General features: G+C 54.0%; 8 protein-coding genes across 8 annotated transcripts; 7 read left to right on the top strand and 1 right to left on the bottom strand.

Annotated features, from left to right (window-relative positions):
• The first annotated feature begins 187 nt into the window (after positions 1-187).
• N656DRAFT_540723 (uncharacterized protein) lies at positions 188-624 on the top strand. The gene has a single exon (XM_064810000.1). It carries the CDS (start codon positions 225-227, stop codon positions 480-482), a length of 258 nt encoding a protein of 85 aa, XP_064672231.1. The 5' UTR covers positions 188-224; the 3' UTR covers positions 483-624.
• A 142-nt stretch (positions 625-766) lies between these two features.
• On the top strand, positions 767-3332 carry N656DRAFT_705079 (RNI-like protein; the record flags this gene model as incomplete). The annotated part of the gene is made up of 4 exons (XM_064811234.1): positions 767-1552; positions 1614-2345; positions 2405-2516; positions 2569-3332. The coding sequence occupies 4 exons, from the start codon at positions 767-769 to the stop codon at positions 3330-3332; spliced, it is 2394 nt and encodes a 797-aa protein (XP_064672230.1).
• A 958-nt stretch (positions 3333-4290) lies between these two features.
• On the top strand, positions 4291-5682 carry N656DRAFT_540781 (Thioesterase/thiol ester dehydrase-isomerase). The gene is made up of 2 exons (XM_064810001.1): positions 4291-4500; positions 4563-5682. The coding sequence occupies exon 2, from the start codon at positions 4722-4724 to the stop codon at positions 5307-5309; it is 588 nt and encodes a 195-aa protein (XP_064672229.1). The 5' UTR covers positions 4291-4500; positions 4563-4721; the 3' UTR covers positions 5310-5682.
• Positions 5683-11407: 5725 nt separating this feature from the next.
• On the top strand, positions 11408-12445 carry N656DRAFT_796293 (uncharacterized protein; the record flags this gene model as incomplete). The annotated part of the gene is made up of 3 exons (XM_064817510.1): positions 11408-11880; positions 11954-12031; positions 12205-12445. The coding sequence occupies 3 exons, from the start codon at positions 11408-11410 to the stop codon at positions 12443-12445; spliced, it is 792 nt and encodes a 263-aa protein (XP_064672228.1).
• Positions 12446-13331: 886 nt separating this feature from the next.
• On the top strand, positions 13332-14630 carry N656DRAFT_705521 (DUF1766-domain-containing protein; the record flags this gene model as incomplete). The annotated part of the gene is made up of 2 exons (XM_064811276.1): positions 13332-14230; positions 14270-14630. 2 exons carry the CDS (start codon positions 13332-13334, stop codon positions 14628-14630), a joined length of 1260 nt encoding a protein of 419 aa, XP_064672227.1.
• A 488-nt stretch (positions 14631-15118) lies between these two features.
• Positions 15119-15915, bottom strand: N656DRAFT_843380 (uncharacterized protein; the record flags this gene model as incomplete). Its single annotated transcript, XM_064819087.1, has 2 exons — positions 15452-15915; positions 15119-15380 (listed from the first exon to the last, which is right to left on the bottom strand). Exons 1-2 carry the CDS (start codon positions 15697-15699, stop codon positions 15119-15121), a joined length of 510 nt encoding a protein of 169 aa, XP_064672226.1. The 5' UTR covers positions 15700-15915.
• Positions 15916-16343: 428 nt separating this feature from the next.
• On the top strand, positions 16344-17128 carry N656DRAFT_705657 (manganese and iron superoxide dismutase; the record flags this gene model as incomplete). Its single annotated transcript, XM_064811287.1, has 2 exons — positions 16344-16955; positions 17015-17128. 2 exons carry the CDS (start codon positions 16344-16346, stop codon positions 17126-17128), a joined length of 726 nt encoding a protein of 241 aa, XP_064672225.1.
• A 1758-nt stretch (positions 17129-18886) lies between these two features.
• Positions 18887-21035, top strand: N656DRAFT_776826 (uncharacterized protein). Its single transcript, XM_064814717.1, has 4 exons — positions 18887-19071; positions 19215-19245; positions 19302-19939; positions 19997-21035. Exons 1-4 carry the CDS (start codon positions 18999-19001, stop codon positions 20869-20871), a joined length of 1617 nt encoding a protein of 538 aa, XP_064672224.1. The 5' UTR covers positions 18887-18998; the 3' UTR covers positions 20872-21035.
• Positions 21036-21083: the final 48 nt, after the last annotated feature.

The following is a 21083-nucleotide window of genomic DNA, read 5'->3' as shown; positions in this document are numbered from 1 at the left end:
AATACTATATAATAGAGTGTTCTTCGAATATGCTGTTACAGACAAGCTAAGACTGGCCCGCGGGCTACTCTGTGCCCTGGAAGGGAATTGTAGGACTTTGAAAACTTATTCTGTTACGACCCTAATAGGCTTAACCAAACTCTGTTGTAGGACCCGCCATTCCCCCTATGGAAGCTAAGTAAGTGACTTGCAGGCGTGACCGGTGTCAACATTGGTAGGTGAGCATGAGCACTCGACGCCCCGCTGCGCCCGCCCTGTCTCTCCTTGCAGCACTCCCTTGCCAAGTTCTGGCCACCTCCCTCCTGCGACAAACAACATCAGGAGCTTCCCGGCACAGCTGTCCGTTATTCAGCAGTTGTTGGGCGGTCGGGCGCATCGAACCATCACCAACCGACGGGAAATCCCACCGGTCAAATAATCAAACTTACCAATCCAACTTCTTTTATTCCATCAGCAGTCGAGGATTCGCTCTCGCCCGGTAGTGAAATTTCTGCTTTGTTCCTTTGTTCATGCTCCCCAGTCCCAACTCCCTGGTCCTTGCGTCTGTCTGCCCTACCGAACCGGCCCTCACCTAGCCGTCTGAAGGCTATTTTGGGCTGGGAAAACCCACTTTCAGCCAACCCCATGCTGATGACAGTTGGGCGGCCCCAACAGCCCGCTTCAGATCTGCGCGACCGGTCGCCTTCCCCTCATCACCACAAACGCCCACTGATATCCTCCTCTCGACGATACGTCGCTGCGCTGCAGAAACAGTACAGGAGCAAGAATGAGGCAACGCGTTTCTCTCGACATCATCGCCAATGAGCGAGGCGCTCCCGGCGCTCCTGACGATGCCGAACCAGAGACCGAAGCAGCCCGGCAGGCCGACGAAGATTCACGGACGTCTTCCAGCAGCTCACCCGCCCCGCCCGATAATGAGGAGTCGGATTTCTTCCTCGGCGCCAACGATTCCCAGTCGTCGCTCGGTGTTCCCAATCTGCAGGACATGCAGGTTAATGACGACGAATGCCTTCCGCCCGTTCACCGCCTGCCGAACGAGATTTTGATCGCCATCTTCTCCAAGCTGAGCAGCTCGTCGGACATTCTACATGTCATGCTGACCTGTAAGCGGTGGGCTCGCAACGCCGTCGACATCCTTTGGCACCGCCCGTCGTGCACGACGTGGGATAAGCACGCCTCCATCTGCCAGACGCTCGGCGTCGAGAACCCTTACTTTTACTACCGCGACTTCATCAAGCGTCTGAACTTGGCCTCCCTCGCCGACAAGGTCAACGATGGCAGCGTCATGCCTCTAGCATCATGCACCCGAGTTGAGCGTTTGACACTCACCGGCTGCAAAAACCTGACAGACTCTGGACTTATAGCTCTCGTCACCCACAACAACCATCTATACTCTCTCGACATCTCGCACGACGATCAGATTACCGAAGCCTCCATCAATGCCATCGCCGATAACTGCCCCCGCCTTCAAGGCTTGAATGTTTCGAGGTGCACAAAAATCTCAAACGAGAGCCTGATTCGGCTGGCGCAGAGTTGCAGATACATCAAGAGGGTAAGCTATCTCCAGATGGGTCATACCGCATGGACGAGCTGTGCTGACATATCCGCTGTAGCTTAAATTGAACGAGTGCGAGCAGCTCACCGATGAAGCTGTTCTAGCGTTTGCCGAGAACTGCCCCAACATCCTTGAGATTGATCTTCATCAGTGCCGGTTGATCGGCAATGAGCCGGTAACCTCGATTTTTACACAGGGACAGGCGCTTCGTGAATTGCACCTGGCCGGCTGTGAGCAGATCGATGACTCTGCCTTCCTCTCTCTTCCCCCAAACAGGACATACGAGCATCTGCGTATCCTCGATCTTAGCTCTTGTGTACGACTCACGGACCGGGCTGTGGAGAAGATTATAGACGTTGCCCCACGGCTTCGAAACCTGGTGTTTGCCAAGTGCCGCAATCTGACGGACGCCACGATCTACCAGATTGCACGTCTGGAAAAAAATTTACACTACCTTCACCTCGGCCACTGTGGGCACATAACAGATGACGCGGTGAAGTACCTGGTGACCAAATGCACACGAATCCGCTACATCGACCTCGGCTGCTGCCAGAACCTGACCGACGACTCAGTCACGAAGCTCGCCAACCTTCCCAAGCTCAAGCGGATTGGCCTTGTAAAATGCCACCAAATCACGGATGCGAGCGTCATTGCCCTAGCAAATGCGAATCGGCGGTCTCGTACGCGTAAAGACGCATACGGCAATGTGATACCGGGCGAATATCACAGCAGCAGCCATAGCAGCTTGGAGAGAGTCCACCTCAGCTACTGCACCAATCTGACATTGAAGGTACGAACTGGGTCTTTGTGCTGTGTCTTGGGTTTTACCGCTGACCGCTACTTCTCCAGGGCATTATACAACTGCTCAACTGCTGCCCTCGGTTGACTCATCTAAGTCTGACCGGTGTCCAGGCCTTTCTAAGGGAAGACTTGGAGCAATTTTCCCGAGATGCGCCTCCAGGTAAGCCGGCTTGACCTTGGCAATATCAATCCGCTGACAGAAGTTGGTTCAGAATTCACCGAACACCAACGGTCGGTTTTCTGCGTCTTCTCTGGCCCAGGGGTTGTCAATCTGCGCAAGTACCTGAATAGTCGGCGGCCACTCGAGGACCAGATGCGGGGGACTCTCCCGGCTGACATTCCCATCTTCCCTGAAACAATGCCACTTCCGGGAGTGCCTCATCTTCAGCCGCCCGATGGCGGTTTTGATGACACAGAGGCTGATGCAGTGGACGACGATGACGGGCTTGACGGCTCCGAGATGGTGATTGACACCCAACCATTACTAAATCATCACGACAATGGTGTTGCCGTCGTCGCAGCAGGTGATATGAACGAAGTCCCGCCTCCTCCTCCACTGATACCGATACACTCGCACGCACACCACCCGGTCAGCAATAATCCCTTTGGCTATGTTGGCGGCCACCCTCCTCATGTACCACAGCAAGTTCTATTCGAAGACGATTCTGTGGAACCCAACACGCCGATCCTCCCCAGCAATGGTGTCACGACAAGCCAAGAGGTGATCAACAGCGACGAAGATTTTGATTCGGGTATAGCTGCCGGGACCGCGGGCTCGACCGTTCCCAATACCTTTTCTCATCCCTTGGTGATCCATCAAGCCACGGTTGCTAGCCCAGGCTCGCCGACGGCTGCTGCGAGCACAGCCACCCTCCACGAGATCGACATATCAAGTCAGCCGATTCAGCCTGAGTACCCTGCCGATCCTATTCTGGCCGATCAAACGCCTAATGAGAGCAACTCTGGGAATTCCTGAGCGGAAACGCTATAGCTGCCTGAGAGATTCACCTGCTCTCGTATCGGAACCGAGCAGTGTGTTATCTCTAGATTTGCTGATTGTTGGCGCGAGAGTGATGGAGATCTTGATACCCAAGGACTGGACAAGGCCCTGCCCCCAAGGACCATCTGATTTAACTGGATCATGCTTTTTTTCTTTCTCTTTTCTACATCCCTTTCTCCTCTTTTCCTCCCTTCTACCGCGCTTCACCATGAGCTAGACTTGTGGCATACTTGACCTGGTGAGTGTCTGCTTCGGATGGTAAAACCTGTGGTTAACACGCCTGCGTCGTCTTTGAGAATGTAGACTGAATGGATGGGACGGCTTGGACGCATCAATCCCTGATGTTTCGACAATTTTCGACATTCGTCCAGGCATTGTGGGGTTTTGAGGGCTATTGTTATGGGCTCGGCCCAACTTGTCATCTTTCTGTCTTGCTTTCAAACGGACTGGTAGGCTCGCTGCATTTTATGGGGATTGCGAGGGATGATGACCGCCGTCAGTAACGGAGGATGCTCATGGCGAGGAAGCGTACTATTTAGGGTTACTAGGGCATTGATGTGAAGGCAACCATTATTTGAACGACAACTTGCCGGCCAGTATGTGTTGGCGTGCCTGTAGATGCGGGCTTGTGTTTGTTTTGGAGTGCCTATCATTAGGTGAGCGCGTGTTAGTCATTAGGTACCTTATGTATAGGATGGATAGATCTTGCCAGGTGCCAATCTAAGCTCTATGAGCAGTGAGTCGGTGCAGGCGGCAGGAAGTGGTGAGTTCTTTTACCAGTCATGGGGGATTGCTATGTAGCCATTTCGATCATGGCCTTTACAGTACATTTTCCAATTTCTAGTTTCCCAATAAGTGCGATAGGTTGCAAGGGCTGCGGTTCACCAGTGTGAAGGAAGTGACGTTGAAAGTGGAGACATCGGAGAGCACGCGGAACGTATAAAGTACCTCTCCTTCGGTGTGGGTCTGTGTATGGATTCCGTACCTAGTACGGAGTACCGACTACGGAGTACTCCGGCGCCTTGAAAGTCCCACAGAAACCCACATCTCAACTCTCCGCTCCCGGTCAACACGCAGCAGCTTGTATGGTTGTTCTAAGCTCCTTCCGAGCGCCTAATGACAAAATACCGGTACAAGACGTTGAGTAATAAAAAACATTTCGCCACACTCCCGCGACCTTTGTATTCGAAGACTGATTCCAACCAGACCGCGACGCAATTTGAAAATCGAACTATCAAACAACTCATCCTCCCATTTTCTCACGGTCTCTCACTCCTATCCTGGTTTCTCAGCAATTGCTAGCCCAAACTCGGCATCTTGCGGTCAAAACGGAAGTTAAGGCCGGCTCACACTGAGCAATTGAAGATGACCACAACCACGCTCCCTTCAGGATCATCCGTTGAATTCAACAAGGAGTCCGAGTCAACACTGGCGCACGTGAGGGCCGTGTGGGACAGGGTACGGCCCAACTCGCCCATCTACAACCTCCTGCTTGGGGCCGTGAATATCGTGTCGGCGTCGTCAACCGGGGGGCGGATTGTGGCCTGGCTCGAGGTGCAGCCGATCCACCTCAACAGCAAGCGCATCCTGCACGGCGCCGTGTCGGCCACGCTGTGCGACTGGGCGGGGGGCATGGCCATCGCCGCCGCCACGGGCCTCCCCCAGACGGGCGTCAGCACCGACATGCACCTCTCGTACGCCTCGACCGCGCGAGAGGGGGACACCCTCGAGATCGAGGCCTGGGTCACCAGGGCTGGCAGGAACTTGGGCTTTACGCGCTGTGAGATCCGCAGGGGGGTCACGGCTGAGGATGGGACTAAGGGTGTTGTTGTGGCCGAGGGGAGTCATACTAAGTATTTAGGGTTTGGAAAGGCGAAGACGGACTTGGAGGGGGAAAGGGAAGGGAAAAACCAGGAGAAAGTGGGGGAGGGAGAGGAAGGGGCAGCGAGCTAGGAATCAAAGCATCACATGATGACTCTCCATGTCGACATCTGATGGTCTGGTTGCTAGGCAGATTCTTAAGATCCTGACTTGCAAGGAGCCGGCTCGTGACGACAATGATACAGGCTTTCAATTCCTGGCTCAATATTCCCTCCAGCCCTTGTATTATTCATCCCATTATATTTTTACTCCTCCACATTTGTGTTGTTGCCCAAGCGTATAGGTAGCATTCGAAGTATGGCGAAGACCAGCGTTGACATTGGACTGCTGTCCTATGCCGCCGTATTATGGTATCAGGGGCAGATACGAGCGCTTGGGAAGATCTGTAATGTCGCAGGACGTCATTTTCACCGCTTAAGTCGCTAGGCTGCTAGCTTGATCGTCAAAACCTGCGAAGGAAGTTAACTGGACGAGGCATGGGTTTGGTTGAGAGGCCCTGATGTTCAAGGCTTTGCCAGGCAGTTGCCAGCAAGCAGGTGCTAAGAGGAAACCAAACGGGAGGTCTGGTAAAGCTGCTGTATCGTTACGGTATTTGTGCTGTTGCGGATTGAATTGGTGAAGATCTCAGAGGCTCTGTCGAAAGGCAGGCTTTGTCGAGTGGATGGTTAGAACTTGAACAAGGTTCAGGGGGCAGCGGGAAGCAAGAAGAGGAGACAACTCGTAAAGGCGCTCGAGCTCAAGGGACAGAACTCGCTTCTCTCCGCTAGGCCCCGGTCAAGTCTGTCTTTCAAAACCAAGAGGTTGAGCTTGAGAACGGATGCCTGGAGCCAGTGAATGGAGGACGCCTGGGGCGGTTCAGGGGCAGCACTTCCCAACGCTGCTCGTCCTAAAACTGTCACCTTTCAAGGTTGCTTTGCTGGAAGGGAGATATCAGCTGTGGTTCGCGGCTTTTATTGACCTACCTCATTGTCTCCAAGGCCACTCCCCAAGGGCCATTGGGTTCAGGAATTATTACCTAGGTGGACTTTGCCGAGCCCGGCTCGAAGACCATCAGCCAACGGGTGGGCAAGATTGGACTGATCCCGAAGCGCCACGCAGGGCATTCCGCTTTGAGGTGGTGTGCTCCAACTGTTCCGGAAGTCTGTGGGGTTTACGAAACCGTTTGTTGGAACCGTTGGATGATAGATCTGACCATTCTAGGTAAGGTAGGTAGCAGAGAGTCGATGCACAACGCTGAGAGAGTCTGGAAGGACGATGAAAGCCAGAAGCACTTTTGGAACTGTTCTCAGCAGCACAAAGACCGGTTTAAAACTGAATTTGGTGAACCATGAATGACTCCCAGCCCGTCGGTCCAAGCGCTTGGGGCCCTGGGGATGGGCCGCGGCGTGCTGGCAGCCTTTGAGAACGGCCAACAGGGCGGGACAAGGCTGCCTCGCCAGGTAATTTCCATTCTTACACCCACTCACTCAGCTTGTCTTCCGAATGGGGCAATTTTACCGTGCGCTTGGGTGTGGTGTTGTTCTTTTAGGCTACGGCACGGGGTAGTATCCGTCAACAGCAACCTGTTGTGAGTCTACCTGTATTGAGTGTATCAGGTTGGAAAGCCGGAAACCAATGAAGCGGTCTGGATTTGCTTTCTTCCCGGCACTGCGAGGCTGAGCATGGGGAGTGATAATCTGCAAGTACATCAAGGTATTGTTAACATGGTATATGCACACCAAATAGGCATGCGGCAGTCCAGGGCTGTTGTTGACACAACAATAGGGGTACTTCAACCCGCGCTCTGCACTCATGTCCTTGATCAACCACATATGCAAGGCACCACTTACGGTAGGTACCTGGGTATGTTGGTGCTCCCAGACACTCGCCAAACTCAGGTAAGGTAGCATTATGGCATACAGGAAATATTTTGTCAATTCATTCCTCCGAGTCCTCATCTCATTTTGGTGTTCTGTGCAACCCACCATAAGGTAAACAAAGGGGCAGAAAACTGAAGCTTTTCTCATCAACCTATCGCATAACACAATTGCATCCAACTTGAAGATTCCATCCCAGGTCCACAGCAAGCGTGCTATAACTGAATGGCGTCCAGGGGCCAGCATGGGCAGAGCGGAGGACAATCCGGACCACACAATGAAGACACACAGCCTCTAGAAACTCAGCGGTTAGTGATACGGCCAGCGGCGTAGCAGTTGGTCAAGACGACACGGGCCGCGTTGAGAAGGGCCAAAAGGAGGGTTGCATAAGCGACGGGGCACACCACGATCACGTACCAGCTGTCACGGTGGTTGGGATGGACTCAGCCCAGGAGCCAATTCCGCAGAGAAGCTGGTCCATTTCCATTGGAATCATGTCTGCAGCTGGAAAATCATGTACCGAGGTCTACGTTAGTTGCAACTCTCGTGCAGTGCAATTGTAGTGCGCTTAGAACTGAACCGGAAGGAAAAGCTCACCCATGATGTCTGCTTTGAACCTCGAAAAGGTACTGTTTGCAATCTGGCGGGTATCTCACGCAAGAGAGATGCTTGATGGAAAGCAGAGCGCATGATGACAGCGAGACGACTATGATTCCTGTCCGAGTCGTCTTTATAGACGGCATATCCGTCGTCGAGTAGCTCCATTGCACGGACTACTTGGTAAGAAAATGAGAATGCGCATCTCTGGCTCAACTTTCTTTTCTTTCTGACGATCCAGTCATCGTCTCGTTGCAGACCTCCACCGACGTATGCACGAGATGCATGGATCACAATGGTCCGGAGAGGACTCTGAATGATTCTTCCGTATGGCATGGAGGTTAGGGAAATCCAATATGGCCATCCAGATTCACAGGGGTACGGCCCTTGCTTCTAGAAGGGCGTGTAATGGCCGTTTGAGTTCCACACACCGTTCATCGGCGAAACAAGCAAAGTTACGGGGGGGGTATATCGCAAGTACCTGTGTAGCAAGGATGGAAGAGGCCTGGACTCTCATAAGATTCCAGAATCGACTTTCTCGTGTCTTGGGAAGAAACGCCGGAAGACACCTCCCTGTTTGAGATAAGATGCTCGGTTAGCTTGTGGATTCAATATTTCGGTGTATTTCGGATAGCTGTATTCGGCCTTGGCTTGCGAAGAATGAAGAACTGTGGTTTTGTGTTGCCCTCCTGGGCTGATTGAAAGCTGGAGAGGCATCGCTAACGCGAACAGAAAGACTTCAAAGGGAAGACAGCCCCTGATTTTGACACGCTAAGATAGATTCACTGCAGGTAGTCCCAACTCGGCCCCTGGTAAAGAGGGCAAGTTAATACAGCGAGGTAGCTCCTGGTTGTATCCTGAGCCCAGCAATACAACAGAGTGACAGATGGGCATGTCTTGTTTCATTTTCGTGGGAATGATGACCGTTGTGACCATGAGATGCCTGTTGACGGCTCAGCTTCCGAAAAATTTTCCACGTCGCTGGCGGTAATCTGCAGCTGCAGGTCGCAGGCGAAAGGGCCGCCCGTGGACGCCTCGGGCGCAGATGGCTGAAAAGGGTGGCCTGGGACGCGGGACAACTGCCCCGGCGCACCTACCTATAAGCCCGAGGCTGCCTCCCGTCGGTACCTTAGGTACCTCCCCTTCCCAAGGCGACATGGTCTCCAACCACCCGGTTTTGACCTTGCGTGTGCGTGGGGACGGCCTCGCATATTCTGGCACCTACCGTGACATGTACGTATTTGGTCAAGATGAGCACACCTGACGATAGGTCAAGGGTGCTTGGAGGTCTCTATGCCAAAAGAATCTCGACATCTCATTCTCACCTGCCATTTGAACCTGGAAACGTTCAAGGACCCCTCCCCACGGGGTACCAAGCCCTTTGAACGACAGATGGAGGTTCGCAATGAAACGCATCCACGGAGACAAAGGGCCCAAAACCTCCGAAAGGAGGCGGGGGAAGGAGCCATGCGGGATTCCCAATGACAACTGACTGCTCACTGCAGTGGTTCCCGTCCTGCCTGTTGGGTCTGTGATCTGTTCCGTCCTGGGGAAGGGGCAACCCTCCAAGTCCATTTGTTTTGTTAGTTGCCTTCCGTGGTTCTGGGTTCGCGGCCTACCAGATCTACTCTGTACTCCTGTAAGGACCTTACATACCTTGCCTCCCCAGCAGTTTTCCCTCTTCTTACTCAGGACAGCTTCAAGTTCTTATGCTCTCGTTCCGTTACGCAGTTCAGTTTTGCCGTCAACATATCATACCGCCCTTACTAACCTGAAGACCGGCCGATTTTATACAATTTGGGATCGAAGTGATTCTAGTTAGACTTTCCTCCCTTTGCACTGACTCTTCTGTCTCTAGCCGGACGGCGTCTATTGTCGTTGGGCGCATTCCTATGTCTAGCTACCTAGGTACTTACCAGAGCCATTGGCTTAGGGATTCGATTCACTTGACTCTGACATCGATTCCGCTTTGCAAATTTCAGTGAGCTTGTCCCAGACTACAGGTATTTACAAATCCAAATGCCCCCCCTCCCCTGACATGGAAAAGCGAAATGCGTTGTGCTGGCAGATTAGGCTGGAAGCGACAATCTGTGTATTCAGCTACCTACCAAGGTAGCTAACATCTACCCAGAAAGGTACCGACGCATTCCACGATAAAGAAATCGGCCTCTGTCTGATACATCATCCTCGGGCGGCCTGGCATCGCTGGCTCTGGTGGCAATATCGGATGAGGGCTTCTGTAGCCCCATCAAGTCATACCCCTACAAGAGCCTCGCATCATCTCAACCCGATTCCTCGAGGATTGGCAATTCTCCTTGTTCAACATGACCTGCCTATCGCGGCTAAGCATCTGGAAGTGTGACATCAAATTTTTCCCAACCAAAGTTCGATACCAACGCGGGCTACAACTCGAAAACTGATGCTCAACGGAGTTTTCTTCCCATATCAATCATGCATTTATCTCTCGACCTTATACGACACAGATACCTATCAGTGGCACAGGCATTCGACCACATATATATACCCAACGGAGAGAGAGGCATGTATCTGACATTGCTTGTATCATTATTATTATCATCCCCCTTGACACTTGTAACCTTGGTGCGGGCGAAGGGACAGCAATGACCGGCATCATGTCAACACGATGGCGCATATGGGTTCCTGGCTGGGTTTCATGATGTCATGTTGGTCATTACTGTTTCCCCAGGCCTGACCAAGCTTACATGGCAAGGTTGGATATAATGTTGGCCGTACCATAGTGATGTCAGAGATATCCCTTTCCCCGGCCTCGTTGCTATGGATACCAAGAAACCGGGGTTCCGCGGTGCCTCCCTTAGACCCAACCACACGATACAACTCGCATCACAAACGATAGCTACCTTACTAGGAACAGCCCTAAGAGTCATTGTGTGTCCTCCACACCCTCAAGCATGTACTGTACAGTACTTTGTTCTTCAAGTTGCTGCAGCAGGTAGTCTGTTAAGGTGCGGCCAGCGGCCCAAGACGCAATGCGAGCAGAGCAACCTAACTTCTCAGGCACATATGCAGACCGACCAGCCTATTATCCCCTAGCCGGCATCAAGCCTCCCTTTCACCCGCGTGCCAATGCCAGCCTCCTAGCTGCCCGAGTGTAATCGAAGTTAAAACACAGTCCTCGCTGTTCAACACCAACCAGATTCCAGGCTGAGGCCGTATACCTACCGTATATGCAACAAACAGCCAGTTAGTTGCAAAGTCAGTTACCTCAGGTACCTTACCTTTGTTGATCAATCGCCAACCTGCGCGTACTCCTCACTGCGATAGAGCCGCAATACTGAATGAGCATGCTGCTCAATCTTGCATCAAGCTACAGGACAGATATGCGGAACAAGTTTGAGAAGCCAACCAGATCGCGTCAATGGCCCCTCAAAGGAACAAGACCGCGTAAGCTGGAGTGCTAAAAAGCTGGAGCCTGGGCGAAGACGCTCACCTCAAGCAAGCAACTACAGTATGCACAATCCAGGCAGCAGTTTTGGCGATTGGGGGCGAGGGAACTCAACCCAAATACCCCAACTCTTTATCATACGGCATCTGAATTCAAATAGTCCGCTACAGAACCAGAGAAGGACTCTTGATATTTCCATCTGCAGTACTGCACCACCCATTTCGACCGGTATCCCAACCGCCATCTGTCCCCAAAACCGCCCGGGTCTCAATCCCGTGCCCCGTCGAGCCACCATGTGTAACGATGCGCCATCAACCGGAACCAAACCCACGTTCGCCATGCCCCGTCCCACCCTCCGCATCATCACCATCATCAACTTCATCCCCGCCTTCGCGTTATGTATCGCGTACGCCGCGCGGCGCATGTACGGCCAGAAAGCCGTGCCTACCGTCGGACTGTTGCCCATGGCCCTTTCCGCCGGTCTAGGGTTCCTCGCACTTCGCCACGAGAGGTGGCGGGCCCGGAAACACGCCTGGGCCGGGACCGAGGCAGAACGGGGCGATGCTAATGTTAGAGCTGAGAGCGGCGGTGGTGGTGGGGTGCTGGCGTTTCGCGTCATGGTGTTCGTGGCGGACGTCGTGGTTGCCGTCGCCCTGATGGTTGTGCTGGTCTTTACGTGGATTGACGTACCTCGCGCGTGGTATCCCCCCAGCCCGTCGGACGTCATGCTGGCGGCGTATGCAACCGTTCCGCTCTTGGTGAACTTGTGAGTTTTGTTTCGGGCAGTTGGGGAGACTACTACCTCACTTAGGCCAGGGTCGGGCTAACGTGACGGGTAGCTTCATCCATTGTTACCTATCGGGCCGTGAGATTTTTGCAGGCCTGGCCATCTCGGCTTTTATTGAACAGGCCGCATGGTCGGTTGTCCCTCATGATTGTCCAAGGTGCGGGACCCGAATTCGGCCGGACTCCCTGCCCTCCGTTCCGTGGTATGTACATACAATACATGGAGCTGTTTCAGCGCCGAGCGTGTCGTCCCCTCGACCCAAAGGAAACCTCAGTTTCTTGACCATCGCTGACTGTTTGTAAGGCTTTCCGAGGTATCACGCTGGATCCGCGGTCGGAGCAGCTACATCAGATTGCCTGTCGATCACAACCAAGTCGCGCGTGATCGGTACAGGGATGATCCGCAGTCGATGACAGTTGTTGCTACCGGGCCTGGTCGTACAGGGCCCGAGCTAGAGGAACGTGCGGGTGGTAGCAAAGACAAGAAGGTGAAAAGTGACCTAGGTCCATCGTTGCCGGGAGAAGACGAGTCCTTGCTTCCCTGATCAAAGGGACGTCGATGGTGCAAGCTGTAGGTTGTCGCAGCCTTCCATGCATCAACTTGATCTGTCGCAATCTTGGGGTGAACGAGTTAAGACTCGGACTTTTGCACTGAGCGGCTACCCGAATCCTGCTATCATAGCAAGGGCTCTAGGCCTGGTCGGATTCAATTTGACTTAGTTTGGCTGCAATAAGAAGCTCAATGAGAACGGCGGTGTTAGCCCTCGATTGATCGCAATTTTCTCAAATGTAAGTCTCGTGCCGTCCCTACCTATCTGAGCTATCCAGGATATTTGGGTAATCTCCTTTGCTCAATACGCTGTGTGGTACGCACATCGACTTCAAGTTGCGGGCATGCTGCGCGTGGAAGGCGAACTGCTGGTCAGGCCCCCTCGCCTCGTCAGGTTACCCCCTTTTTCCCCCTGGTACGAGTACAGCCACCGTACAGCCACAATATGCGGGTTCGAAGGGTTAGGGTTTCTCCTTTAACGCTTAGATTGTGGGGCAGTTTTTGCTGCCGCCGCTCAGCCACGCCTTCAACTCGATGAACCCAGCCCCGTGAATTTCCCAGCAATGCCGAGTCATCCACACTTCGACTCAGGCAGCCCACGATGGCGGCCCACCGCTGCCGGCCACGTTATGGCGGGGCAGGGACTTTTGGTGATCCTAGTCACTTTGACCTTGAGATCCTAGTTCCTTGAACACAAGGACCTTGGCCGTTCCGTATGTTCTGTCATCGGTTCCGGGCACCTGGGCTGGTCCGATAGCAGCCTCTTTCAGCACCTTCGTCCGTTTTGGCTCTTATTTATGGATATTTCGCGCTTCGGGTAACCGCTCCTGCTCCTGCTTATTCTCTGGCAGATCTTCGTTCAATTAACCGCCCATTCTGCGATGCCGTTCTTTGCGAACACGCCCGAATCTCGACTGGGCCGATCCGACTCGAAGAATGTCTCGACAACATGCAGAGGCGTTACCTTGAGCGGCCTGCCGTGCCGTCGCCCGATAGCTACAACAACCAAAAGCGTTGTAAACTCAAGTGAGGAGAGCTTGTACTGCTGGCAGCACAAGGACCAGGCCACTTCCTCCCCAAACTCGACTCCGGGTCCAACCAAGTCCCACACGCCGATACTGGAACACCGAACGAGCGTCGACACACTTATCGAGCGGCTAGGGATCGTCCGCACCAAGTCGGAGAAACCACAGCATGGACACGCAGGCAGAAAACAGCAGCACCGGCCGACCAAGATGGCACGCCCTAAACCGAAGAAGGAGGCCGTCTTTTGCTGCTGCTTCCGTGTCCCTGTCGACGAGATCCCTCCACCACCGCGCCCAAGACCGCAGCCGGTTCAACCGGTTCAGCCGCCCACCGTGTCCACGCCTCCCCTGTCCAGCGGGAAGAAACAGTCGAGCCAGTACCTGACTCCTTCACCATCCCCGTCACGTCCGCGGCCAAGCCCCTCAGGCCAGTCTCTAGGACGCTCGTCGCGCCGCGGCTCCGAAATCTCGCAAACTGCTCAGTTCATGTCGCTGATTCCGGCGGATGCCTCCGCCCAGACAGCTTCACAGCTCCTTGCGGAGCTGGCAAAACCGATCTCAGTCGGAGAGGAGGCCGGGTACATTTACATATTTTGGCTCACGCCCGAGTCGGAACCCGCGAGGCCGCCAGCTGAGGCGGCCCGCTCGCTCCTAGCGCCGCCGTCCACGCCCCCGCGCAACGGACGGCGGCCGAGCGACGTACTGAGATCGTTCGCTAGGGAAGTAGACGACGGGGACGACGGAGGTGGCGATGAGTATGTGCTCAGCCGCGGGTTACGGACGGATGCTCTGAGCGCCGCCGGCACTAAGAAAAAGATTCTCCTCAAGATCGGTCGGGCCACCAACGTGCAGCGCAGGCTGAACGAGTGGCAGCGCCAGTGCGGATATAATCTGTCCCTGATCAGGTACTATCCGTACATTCCGTCGAGCAGCCCAGCTGCGGTGCCCCGCAAGATACCGCACAGCCACAAGGTGGAGCGGCTGGTGCATATTGAGCTCACCGGCCGCGGCATGCGGGTGGCCGATCGGGAGAAGTGCGAGACCTGTGGCAAGGAGCATCGGGAGTGGTTCGAGGTGCCGGCGACGAGGGCAGCAGTGGCAGAGGTGGATGAAACCGTGAGGCGGTGGTCGGATTGGGATGAGGCTCAGGGGTGAGGATCTGGTGAAGGCTGTCGCTGCCTGGCTGGGTTTGTCCAAGTCGATCAGTAGCTTTGGGCTTCTGCATATGCCCCATGAGGCACGCGGAGTAAGCGATTTCCCTGCTCCCCGCATCCATCCCCTTTCGGCTTTTTCTCCAGCCAATATTAGTCGTTCGTCTTGTGTGGGCTCACCTGCCGTTTGTGATATAGTCTTCATTGTGTGTAAGCATTCTAATCTTTTTCAGTAGACATGGGCACAAGACCGGAATGAGCAGTTCATATGCGGCATTGTGATAGAGCCCTTTGCTCGTCCCAAGGACAGAATCCGAACGGTCCACATAAGCCCACCGCCAATGCCAACGCCAACGAACAATGTACACCTGGCTCCAAGTCAACACTCAAAAACCCAGATAGCAACTCCTGCACCTGTGCGGACCCTCAACGCCATGCCGTAACCCCCAATCACTGCCTGTTTAAGCCACACGCCCTCAATCTGCAAAGGGGCTATAGCGAGGTTGTGGCTGCCGCTGGCGGAAGGAAATTGAAACCCACGATCCCGTCGGCCAGCAGCTCCCCTCCCCTCGTCATCGATACCCGCCTCCCAATGATGCCATCCTGCCCCACATTCATTGAGAGCGCTTCCCGCAACGGCATCTCGAAGAGTGAGCCGTCACCGTCGCCATTGACAGCCTCACAACCGCGGCAGAGAGTGAATTGTCGCAACAGCCCGGAGTCAGAGACCGGCTTGGTTAGGTCGCCCGTCAAGCTATACGTGATCTGTTAGCTACCTTGTCTGAAGTTAACACGGTAGTGACGGGACGAAGAGGGAAGACGCACTGTATTGATACGAGGATGCTGTCTGTGCTGAGGCTCTTGCTGGAGTTGAGCTTGTCTGCTCTGGGCGGCTGCTGGAAGCGTACGTGTGTGGCAAGGGAGCTGGACGGAGAGGAAGGATTGAGGAACAACAGGTTGCCGATCGGCCTGCTATTGCTGTCGCTGCTACTGCAGGAGGAAGATGTGTGGGAGAAGAAATCTACTCGGGCACCGACGCGGGGAGTTGAGGAGGGGGTTTCTGGGCCGCACATCGTGATCTTGTGTTGTTGATACGGGATTCTTTGCTTGTCAGCTGGAATTTGCGAGAGGGAAGAAGCTCAGCCATGCCTCCTTTGACGAAGATATAAATTGGAAAGCTGCTTCGACAAAGGTATCCCATCGCTGTTCGTCTCAGGTCTTTTAGTGTATGTCGGGCCAGCAAGATTGACTCGGCTGTCAGTGAGAGGTACTGACAGTGCGCCGGCCAATCATCCTGTCTGAGCCCAATCGAGTCCATTCCTGAGATCTGAGATGTGGACAGCAGGGTTCGATTAAAAGCCAATCAGGTCGTCAGAAATTGACAAAAATTGCCTCTTTAGTCATTTACGCCTCTTGGCAGTCAACCCGGATCCGTTTTGGGACAGGCTGATGAGACAAGATGCGAGTGGGGCCACGGGTCCTTCACCACGTCCAATTGAGCACATTTGCGCGGGAATGAGGGGCTACGGTGCGCGTGCACCTTGACGGACATCGCTGACGCATTGTTAACCTCGATCCGCTGCGCCAATGCGACAGATGCGACAGGTTGACACCAACTCACACCAACTCATGCACCTTGATGAACAACCTCTTTGAGCTGGTTTGCGGTTGGTTTAAGAAGGTTCTCAAACCCCTTTAATAGCTCATATCGGCCACAATGGTCAACATTAGCAGCCTTTGGCAGTATCTTGCCCTCCAGTCGCCGCTGCAATCCATGTCGGGCGAGCAATTCAACATCACCAAGATGGGTCTCACTACCTACTCGCTGCCGCAGCTGCCCTATGCATATGATGCACTCGAGCCGCACATCTCGGCTCAGATCATGCAGCTGCACCACAGCAAGCACCACCAGGCATACGTGACAAACCTAAACAAGGCGCTTGAGTCGCATGTCGCTGCCGTTGCCGCGAACGACATCGCCAGCCAGATTGCCCTGCAGCAGGCCATCAAATTCAACGGCGGCGGGCACATCAACCACTCTCTTTTCTGGAAGAATCTCGCCCCGGCGGGCAGTGACGAAACCAGTCTAAGTGCTGCGAAAGACCTTGTTACGGCGATTGAGTCGACATGGGGCAGCTTTGACAACTTCAAAAAGACCTTCTCAGCAATCCTGCTTAGCATTCAGGGTAGCGGCTGGGGCTGGTTGGTGAGAGAAGGCGGCCAGCAAGGTGGCCTACGCATCGTCACCACCAAGGACCAAGACCCCGTTGTCGGCGGGGACATTGTCATCTTTGGCGTCGACATGTGGGAGCATGCGTACTATCTCCAGGTTTGTTGCCCGATCTACCGCCTCGGCAATCATTATACGGAAACTGACATGCCTTCAAGTATCTGAATGGCAAGGCTGCTTATGTCGAAAACATTTGGAATGTTATCAACTGGAAAACGGCCGGGGAGCGGTTCCTGGGCACGAGCAGCTCCGATAATATGCCCGAGTTGTAGACTCCCGTACTGTGTTCAGATATCTGCACATCTGCCGTGCAACCTCAGCCTACTTTATGTTTGCCGGCTCCTAGTTGGCGCCGTGGGGTGAGACTGCGGCTTTCATGTCAATATTTCTTCGCTCACAAATAGGTATTGGTAACATTATCCGAGGCGAGCTTCAAAGACGAGAGTCACCATCCTCTCGAGCCAGGCCCGACAGCCTCCATGTGGCAGTTTTAAGTTGAAGATTGGCTGAGCTACCTGACTACAAACACTGTCGACGCGGACATATCCCAAAGGACCCCAATATACCCTCGGCTGTTCCGCATGTACAATACATAATCCGCGACAACGCTACCAATGCCATTTGTTAGCTTGCAAACAAAGGCCGGACATGTGTACATGTCGTTGACTGCATCCGCTAATCTTGGCGCAACAAATCACTCCTACCTTTGGCAGACGGGAAATATGGTTTGCTTTCCAGGATGTTAACTGAAAAGCTTATCACTTACCCGGTGCGACAGTCTTACCATGAGACCTCCCTGCGGGCGATAATAATACTGGCTCGTGAGTACCACGTATTCAGATCGGTACTCGGGGACCATCCTTCACGTTACCTCAGACGCCTATCACTGATCACGGTACATTGCCTAAGGTCGGGTACTATCTCAAGCAGATGTCTTTTCCAGGGTCAGAGGGCGCCGAGCTGCCGCTTGACAAACAGTCTTTCTTCATGGCAACCGTCTCGTATTTGTTTAACTGACACGGGAGAGCTAGACACGCCGGGTCGTCTCAACCGACTTTTCATTGTCTCCGACCTGATCTGAGTTTAGTATCACGCTTATTGTTGACCACGGGCCTGGAATGACGATGCTCGGAAAGACTCCATGCCCAGTCAGTGTAACGGGATACTAATACATGTATCGAAATGCGCTGCCTAGGTACCAGATAGGTCGCTACCGGCTCCCTGCATCTCAACCTTCCAAAAAGGACAGGAAGTCTCAAAAGATGCAATATATGGATTGGCACGATCTGGTTGCAATCTCAGACGATCGAAATATCGGCCAGGCAACTCCCGTCTTAAATCAGGGAATTCAAGTAGGTGCGTTCAAATCTTACCAACCATCTGGCCTGTACCTTATCAAACCGTCCTGAACAAAGGCAGTTGCTGATGCGGCTGCAGGACGCAGCACCCTTCTGAGAAGACATAAGGAGCTCGCAGTACTACTAGCAATAGGTGTCTACTCGGTACTAGAAGTATGAGACAACCGAACTTGCCCGCCCCTCCGCTTCCCGGGCCGTCTCCGCGGCATCATTTAGGGTAAGGTACCGTAAGGTAGGCTTGCATATCGGGCATCTGCATATATCTTAATCAGTGAAACCTCAGAAATCGCTGTGTGGCGCCTCGAGTTTTCACACTCGGTCTTTGGCTGGAGTTGCACTGCACCCAGTCAGGCACATGAGGCAGGCTTTGGCCATGGTCCCCGACGAGCCACAGGAATCCGGGATCAAGTTTACTAGCAACCTATATCCGTGGGACTCGACGTTAGAGGATTTCAAGAACCCAAACCAGGGCTGTCTTGACAAAAACAACATCATGGATCTACACAGGCAACAGACAGGGGCGCAGGGAGCGACGGCTACCGGCGTGCCGCTATGGGGAATGTCGGCTTCATACAGCAATGGACGAGAAGTAGCTGGTCTCTTCCCATATCGGGCAGTTTGGAGCACAAATTGTCTGTTATCCATGTTGATCCCACACTTACAGCTTATTAGGCTCGCACACCTTCAAGAGTGATGCTTGGGTTACCATCTACAGAGTCCCGACTCCCAAGTCTTTCGGAGCGACTACGAGCGGGTCTCAGGGGTACTGTTGTACGGGAGAGTGATGACCCGCATAAACGACGAGAAAGAATGGGGATATGAAAACAAGGGGTTTGGCTCCGGTGAAAGATATAAAGGTGAGGAGGAACGCCTGAGGATCGCTATCTTGCGTGAGTTTGCAGTTGCTCATCCTCCACCCGGGCCGCCCACTTCTGGTCCTCAGATCTTTAGCACTTTCGTTCGCCCGGCAGAGACAAGGACTCACTCGCCATGATAACAGGAATCCGCCCCCTGACTCTTTTGAGTCTCTGGTACATATACTCCCATTTCTCACTGCTACGGATCTACATTGACAAGCTCTTCACAGCGGCGTCACGCTCGGTTGGACTCCGTTTCGGCGGGGCCTTGTTCGCTATCAAGCCGGCTATGGCGATCTGCCCGAGGTTACGCTCACGTTGCCAGCGGTTACGCTCACGGATACGGCTAGCGAGAGCGCTGCCCCAGTCCAGACGACTGCCCTTGACAGCGGGTCCTGCAGCCCAATCTATGTTCCGACGACAGTAACGGTCTTTACGGCTGGATGTCCATGCGAGCTGTCGTCAGCCACTACAGTCTCGGCTGTGCTGCCGACCCTCACTTCGCTTCGGTGGAACTACACAACGGCCCTTCTGCCCAACACGACCACTGTGTTCGAAACTGGATCAGCGTTGCCGACACAGGGAACTCTCGTTGGAACCGGAGGAGCATCTTCTTTGCAGACTCCATGCTCCGGGCTAAACGGAACACATGTGCCCATCGCTGAACCTTCCTCTACATTCAGCACGGCATCTTCACTTCTTCCAGTTGAAACTTCTCAGGGCCAGGCGGGCCCAACCGCTCCGTCCTCTGTAAGCATCAGCATTAGTGTCTCAGCCGGAGCTGGGACTGGTCTCTCTGGAAACAGCTCAGCTGGTGTCCCAACTGTCTACGTCCCCAGTTTGACGTACGAGACGACGTCAGATTCAGGCGAGTCTGAACAAGGATAACGCATGATGTTCAGCATCACTAACCCATCTGTAACAGCTCCAACCACCACTGCAGACGTCTCCACGACAGCAGATATCCCCACGACAACAAATGTTCCCACCACAGAAGATGTCTCTACGACAGCTTCCGACTCTAGCACCTCAGTTGCCGTGGAGACAGAGAGCATCTCCACCACCGGCGACATCCTCGCCACCTTCATCATCCCAGGGGAAAGCAGCTCAGGCAAACCCTCCGAGTCCACATCCACACCTGTCTCCCCCACCGTGACCCCTTCCTCATCAAGCGATGACCTCCCCGTGTACGGCGGGTATACCTACGCTTTCAGCATCCCTTTAGCAACTACCGTGACCATCACCAGCACCGCCACCACTACAACCACCATCGCCGCCGAGAGCGCCTCCCAAGACAGCATTGCCGAACCTGTCTCGGGCTATGGTGGTGCTGTCGAAACTGGAGCCAGTAGTGTTGCCCCCGCCACCGGCACCCCGGTCTCCGTGCCGGCCGGCCCAAGTGGCACAACTGCTGCTAGTGATGGTGGAAGTGAGGGCAGTGGTGCTACTAGTGGTGGTGCCGAGGCGACGCCCACGACGTTCCAGACCCAGACCCAGTCCAGAGCGGCTGGTACTAGTACTAGTACGGGTACTGGGCCAGTGACGAGTTCCGCCTCGAGTGCTGAGGGTGGTGACGGTGACGGTGATGGTGACGACGGTGATGGGGGATATGGTTATGGTGCGTATGGGTCTGGCTATGATGACTCGGAACGCAACGGGGATGGTGATGGCGGCGGTGATGGCTATGGTGTCGGTGATGATGATGGTGATAGTGATGGTGATGATGGGTATGGTGACGGTGACGGTGACGATGGCTATGGTTATGGACTTGGAGACTTCCTCAACAGGCTGCTGGGGTAACGGCCGGTGGCTGGCAGGACAAGTCTCTCACGCAGCAACAGAAAAGGGGCTGGTGCGATGTTGATATGTATCAGGAGTAGTACTGAGTTGCAGACGTGATAGCTTGTGGGCAGGGGCAGGAACTTCAGGGGTTCAACGTGAGTCTGGTTGTGTTGTAATCAAACGTCTATAGCAGAGTTAGATTTAAAATTGTAGTGCATGCAGGGAGAAGG

Source organism: Canariomyces notabilis (assembly GCF_033297395.1).
Source record: "Canariomyces notabilis strain CBS 508.74 unplaced genomic scaffold N656scaffold_5, whole genome shotgun sequence".
NCBI lineage: Eukaryota > Fungi > Ascomycota > Sordariomycetes > Sordariales > Chaetomiaceae > Canariomyces > Canariomyces notabilis.
This window is presented reverse-complemented; position numbering and strand designations above follow the sequence as displayed.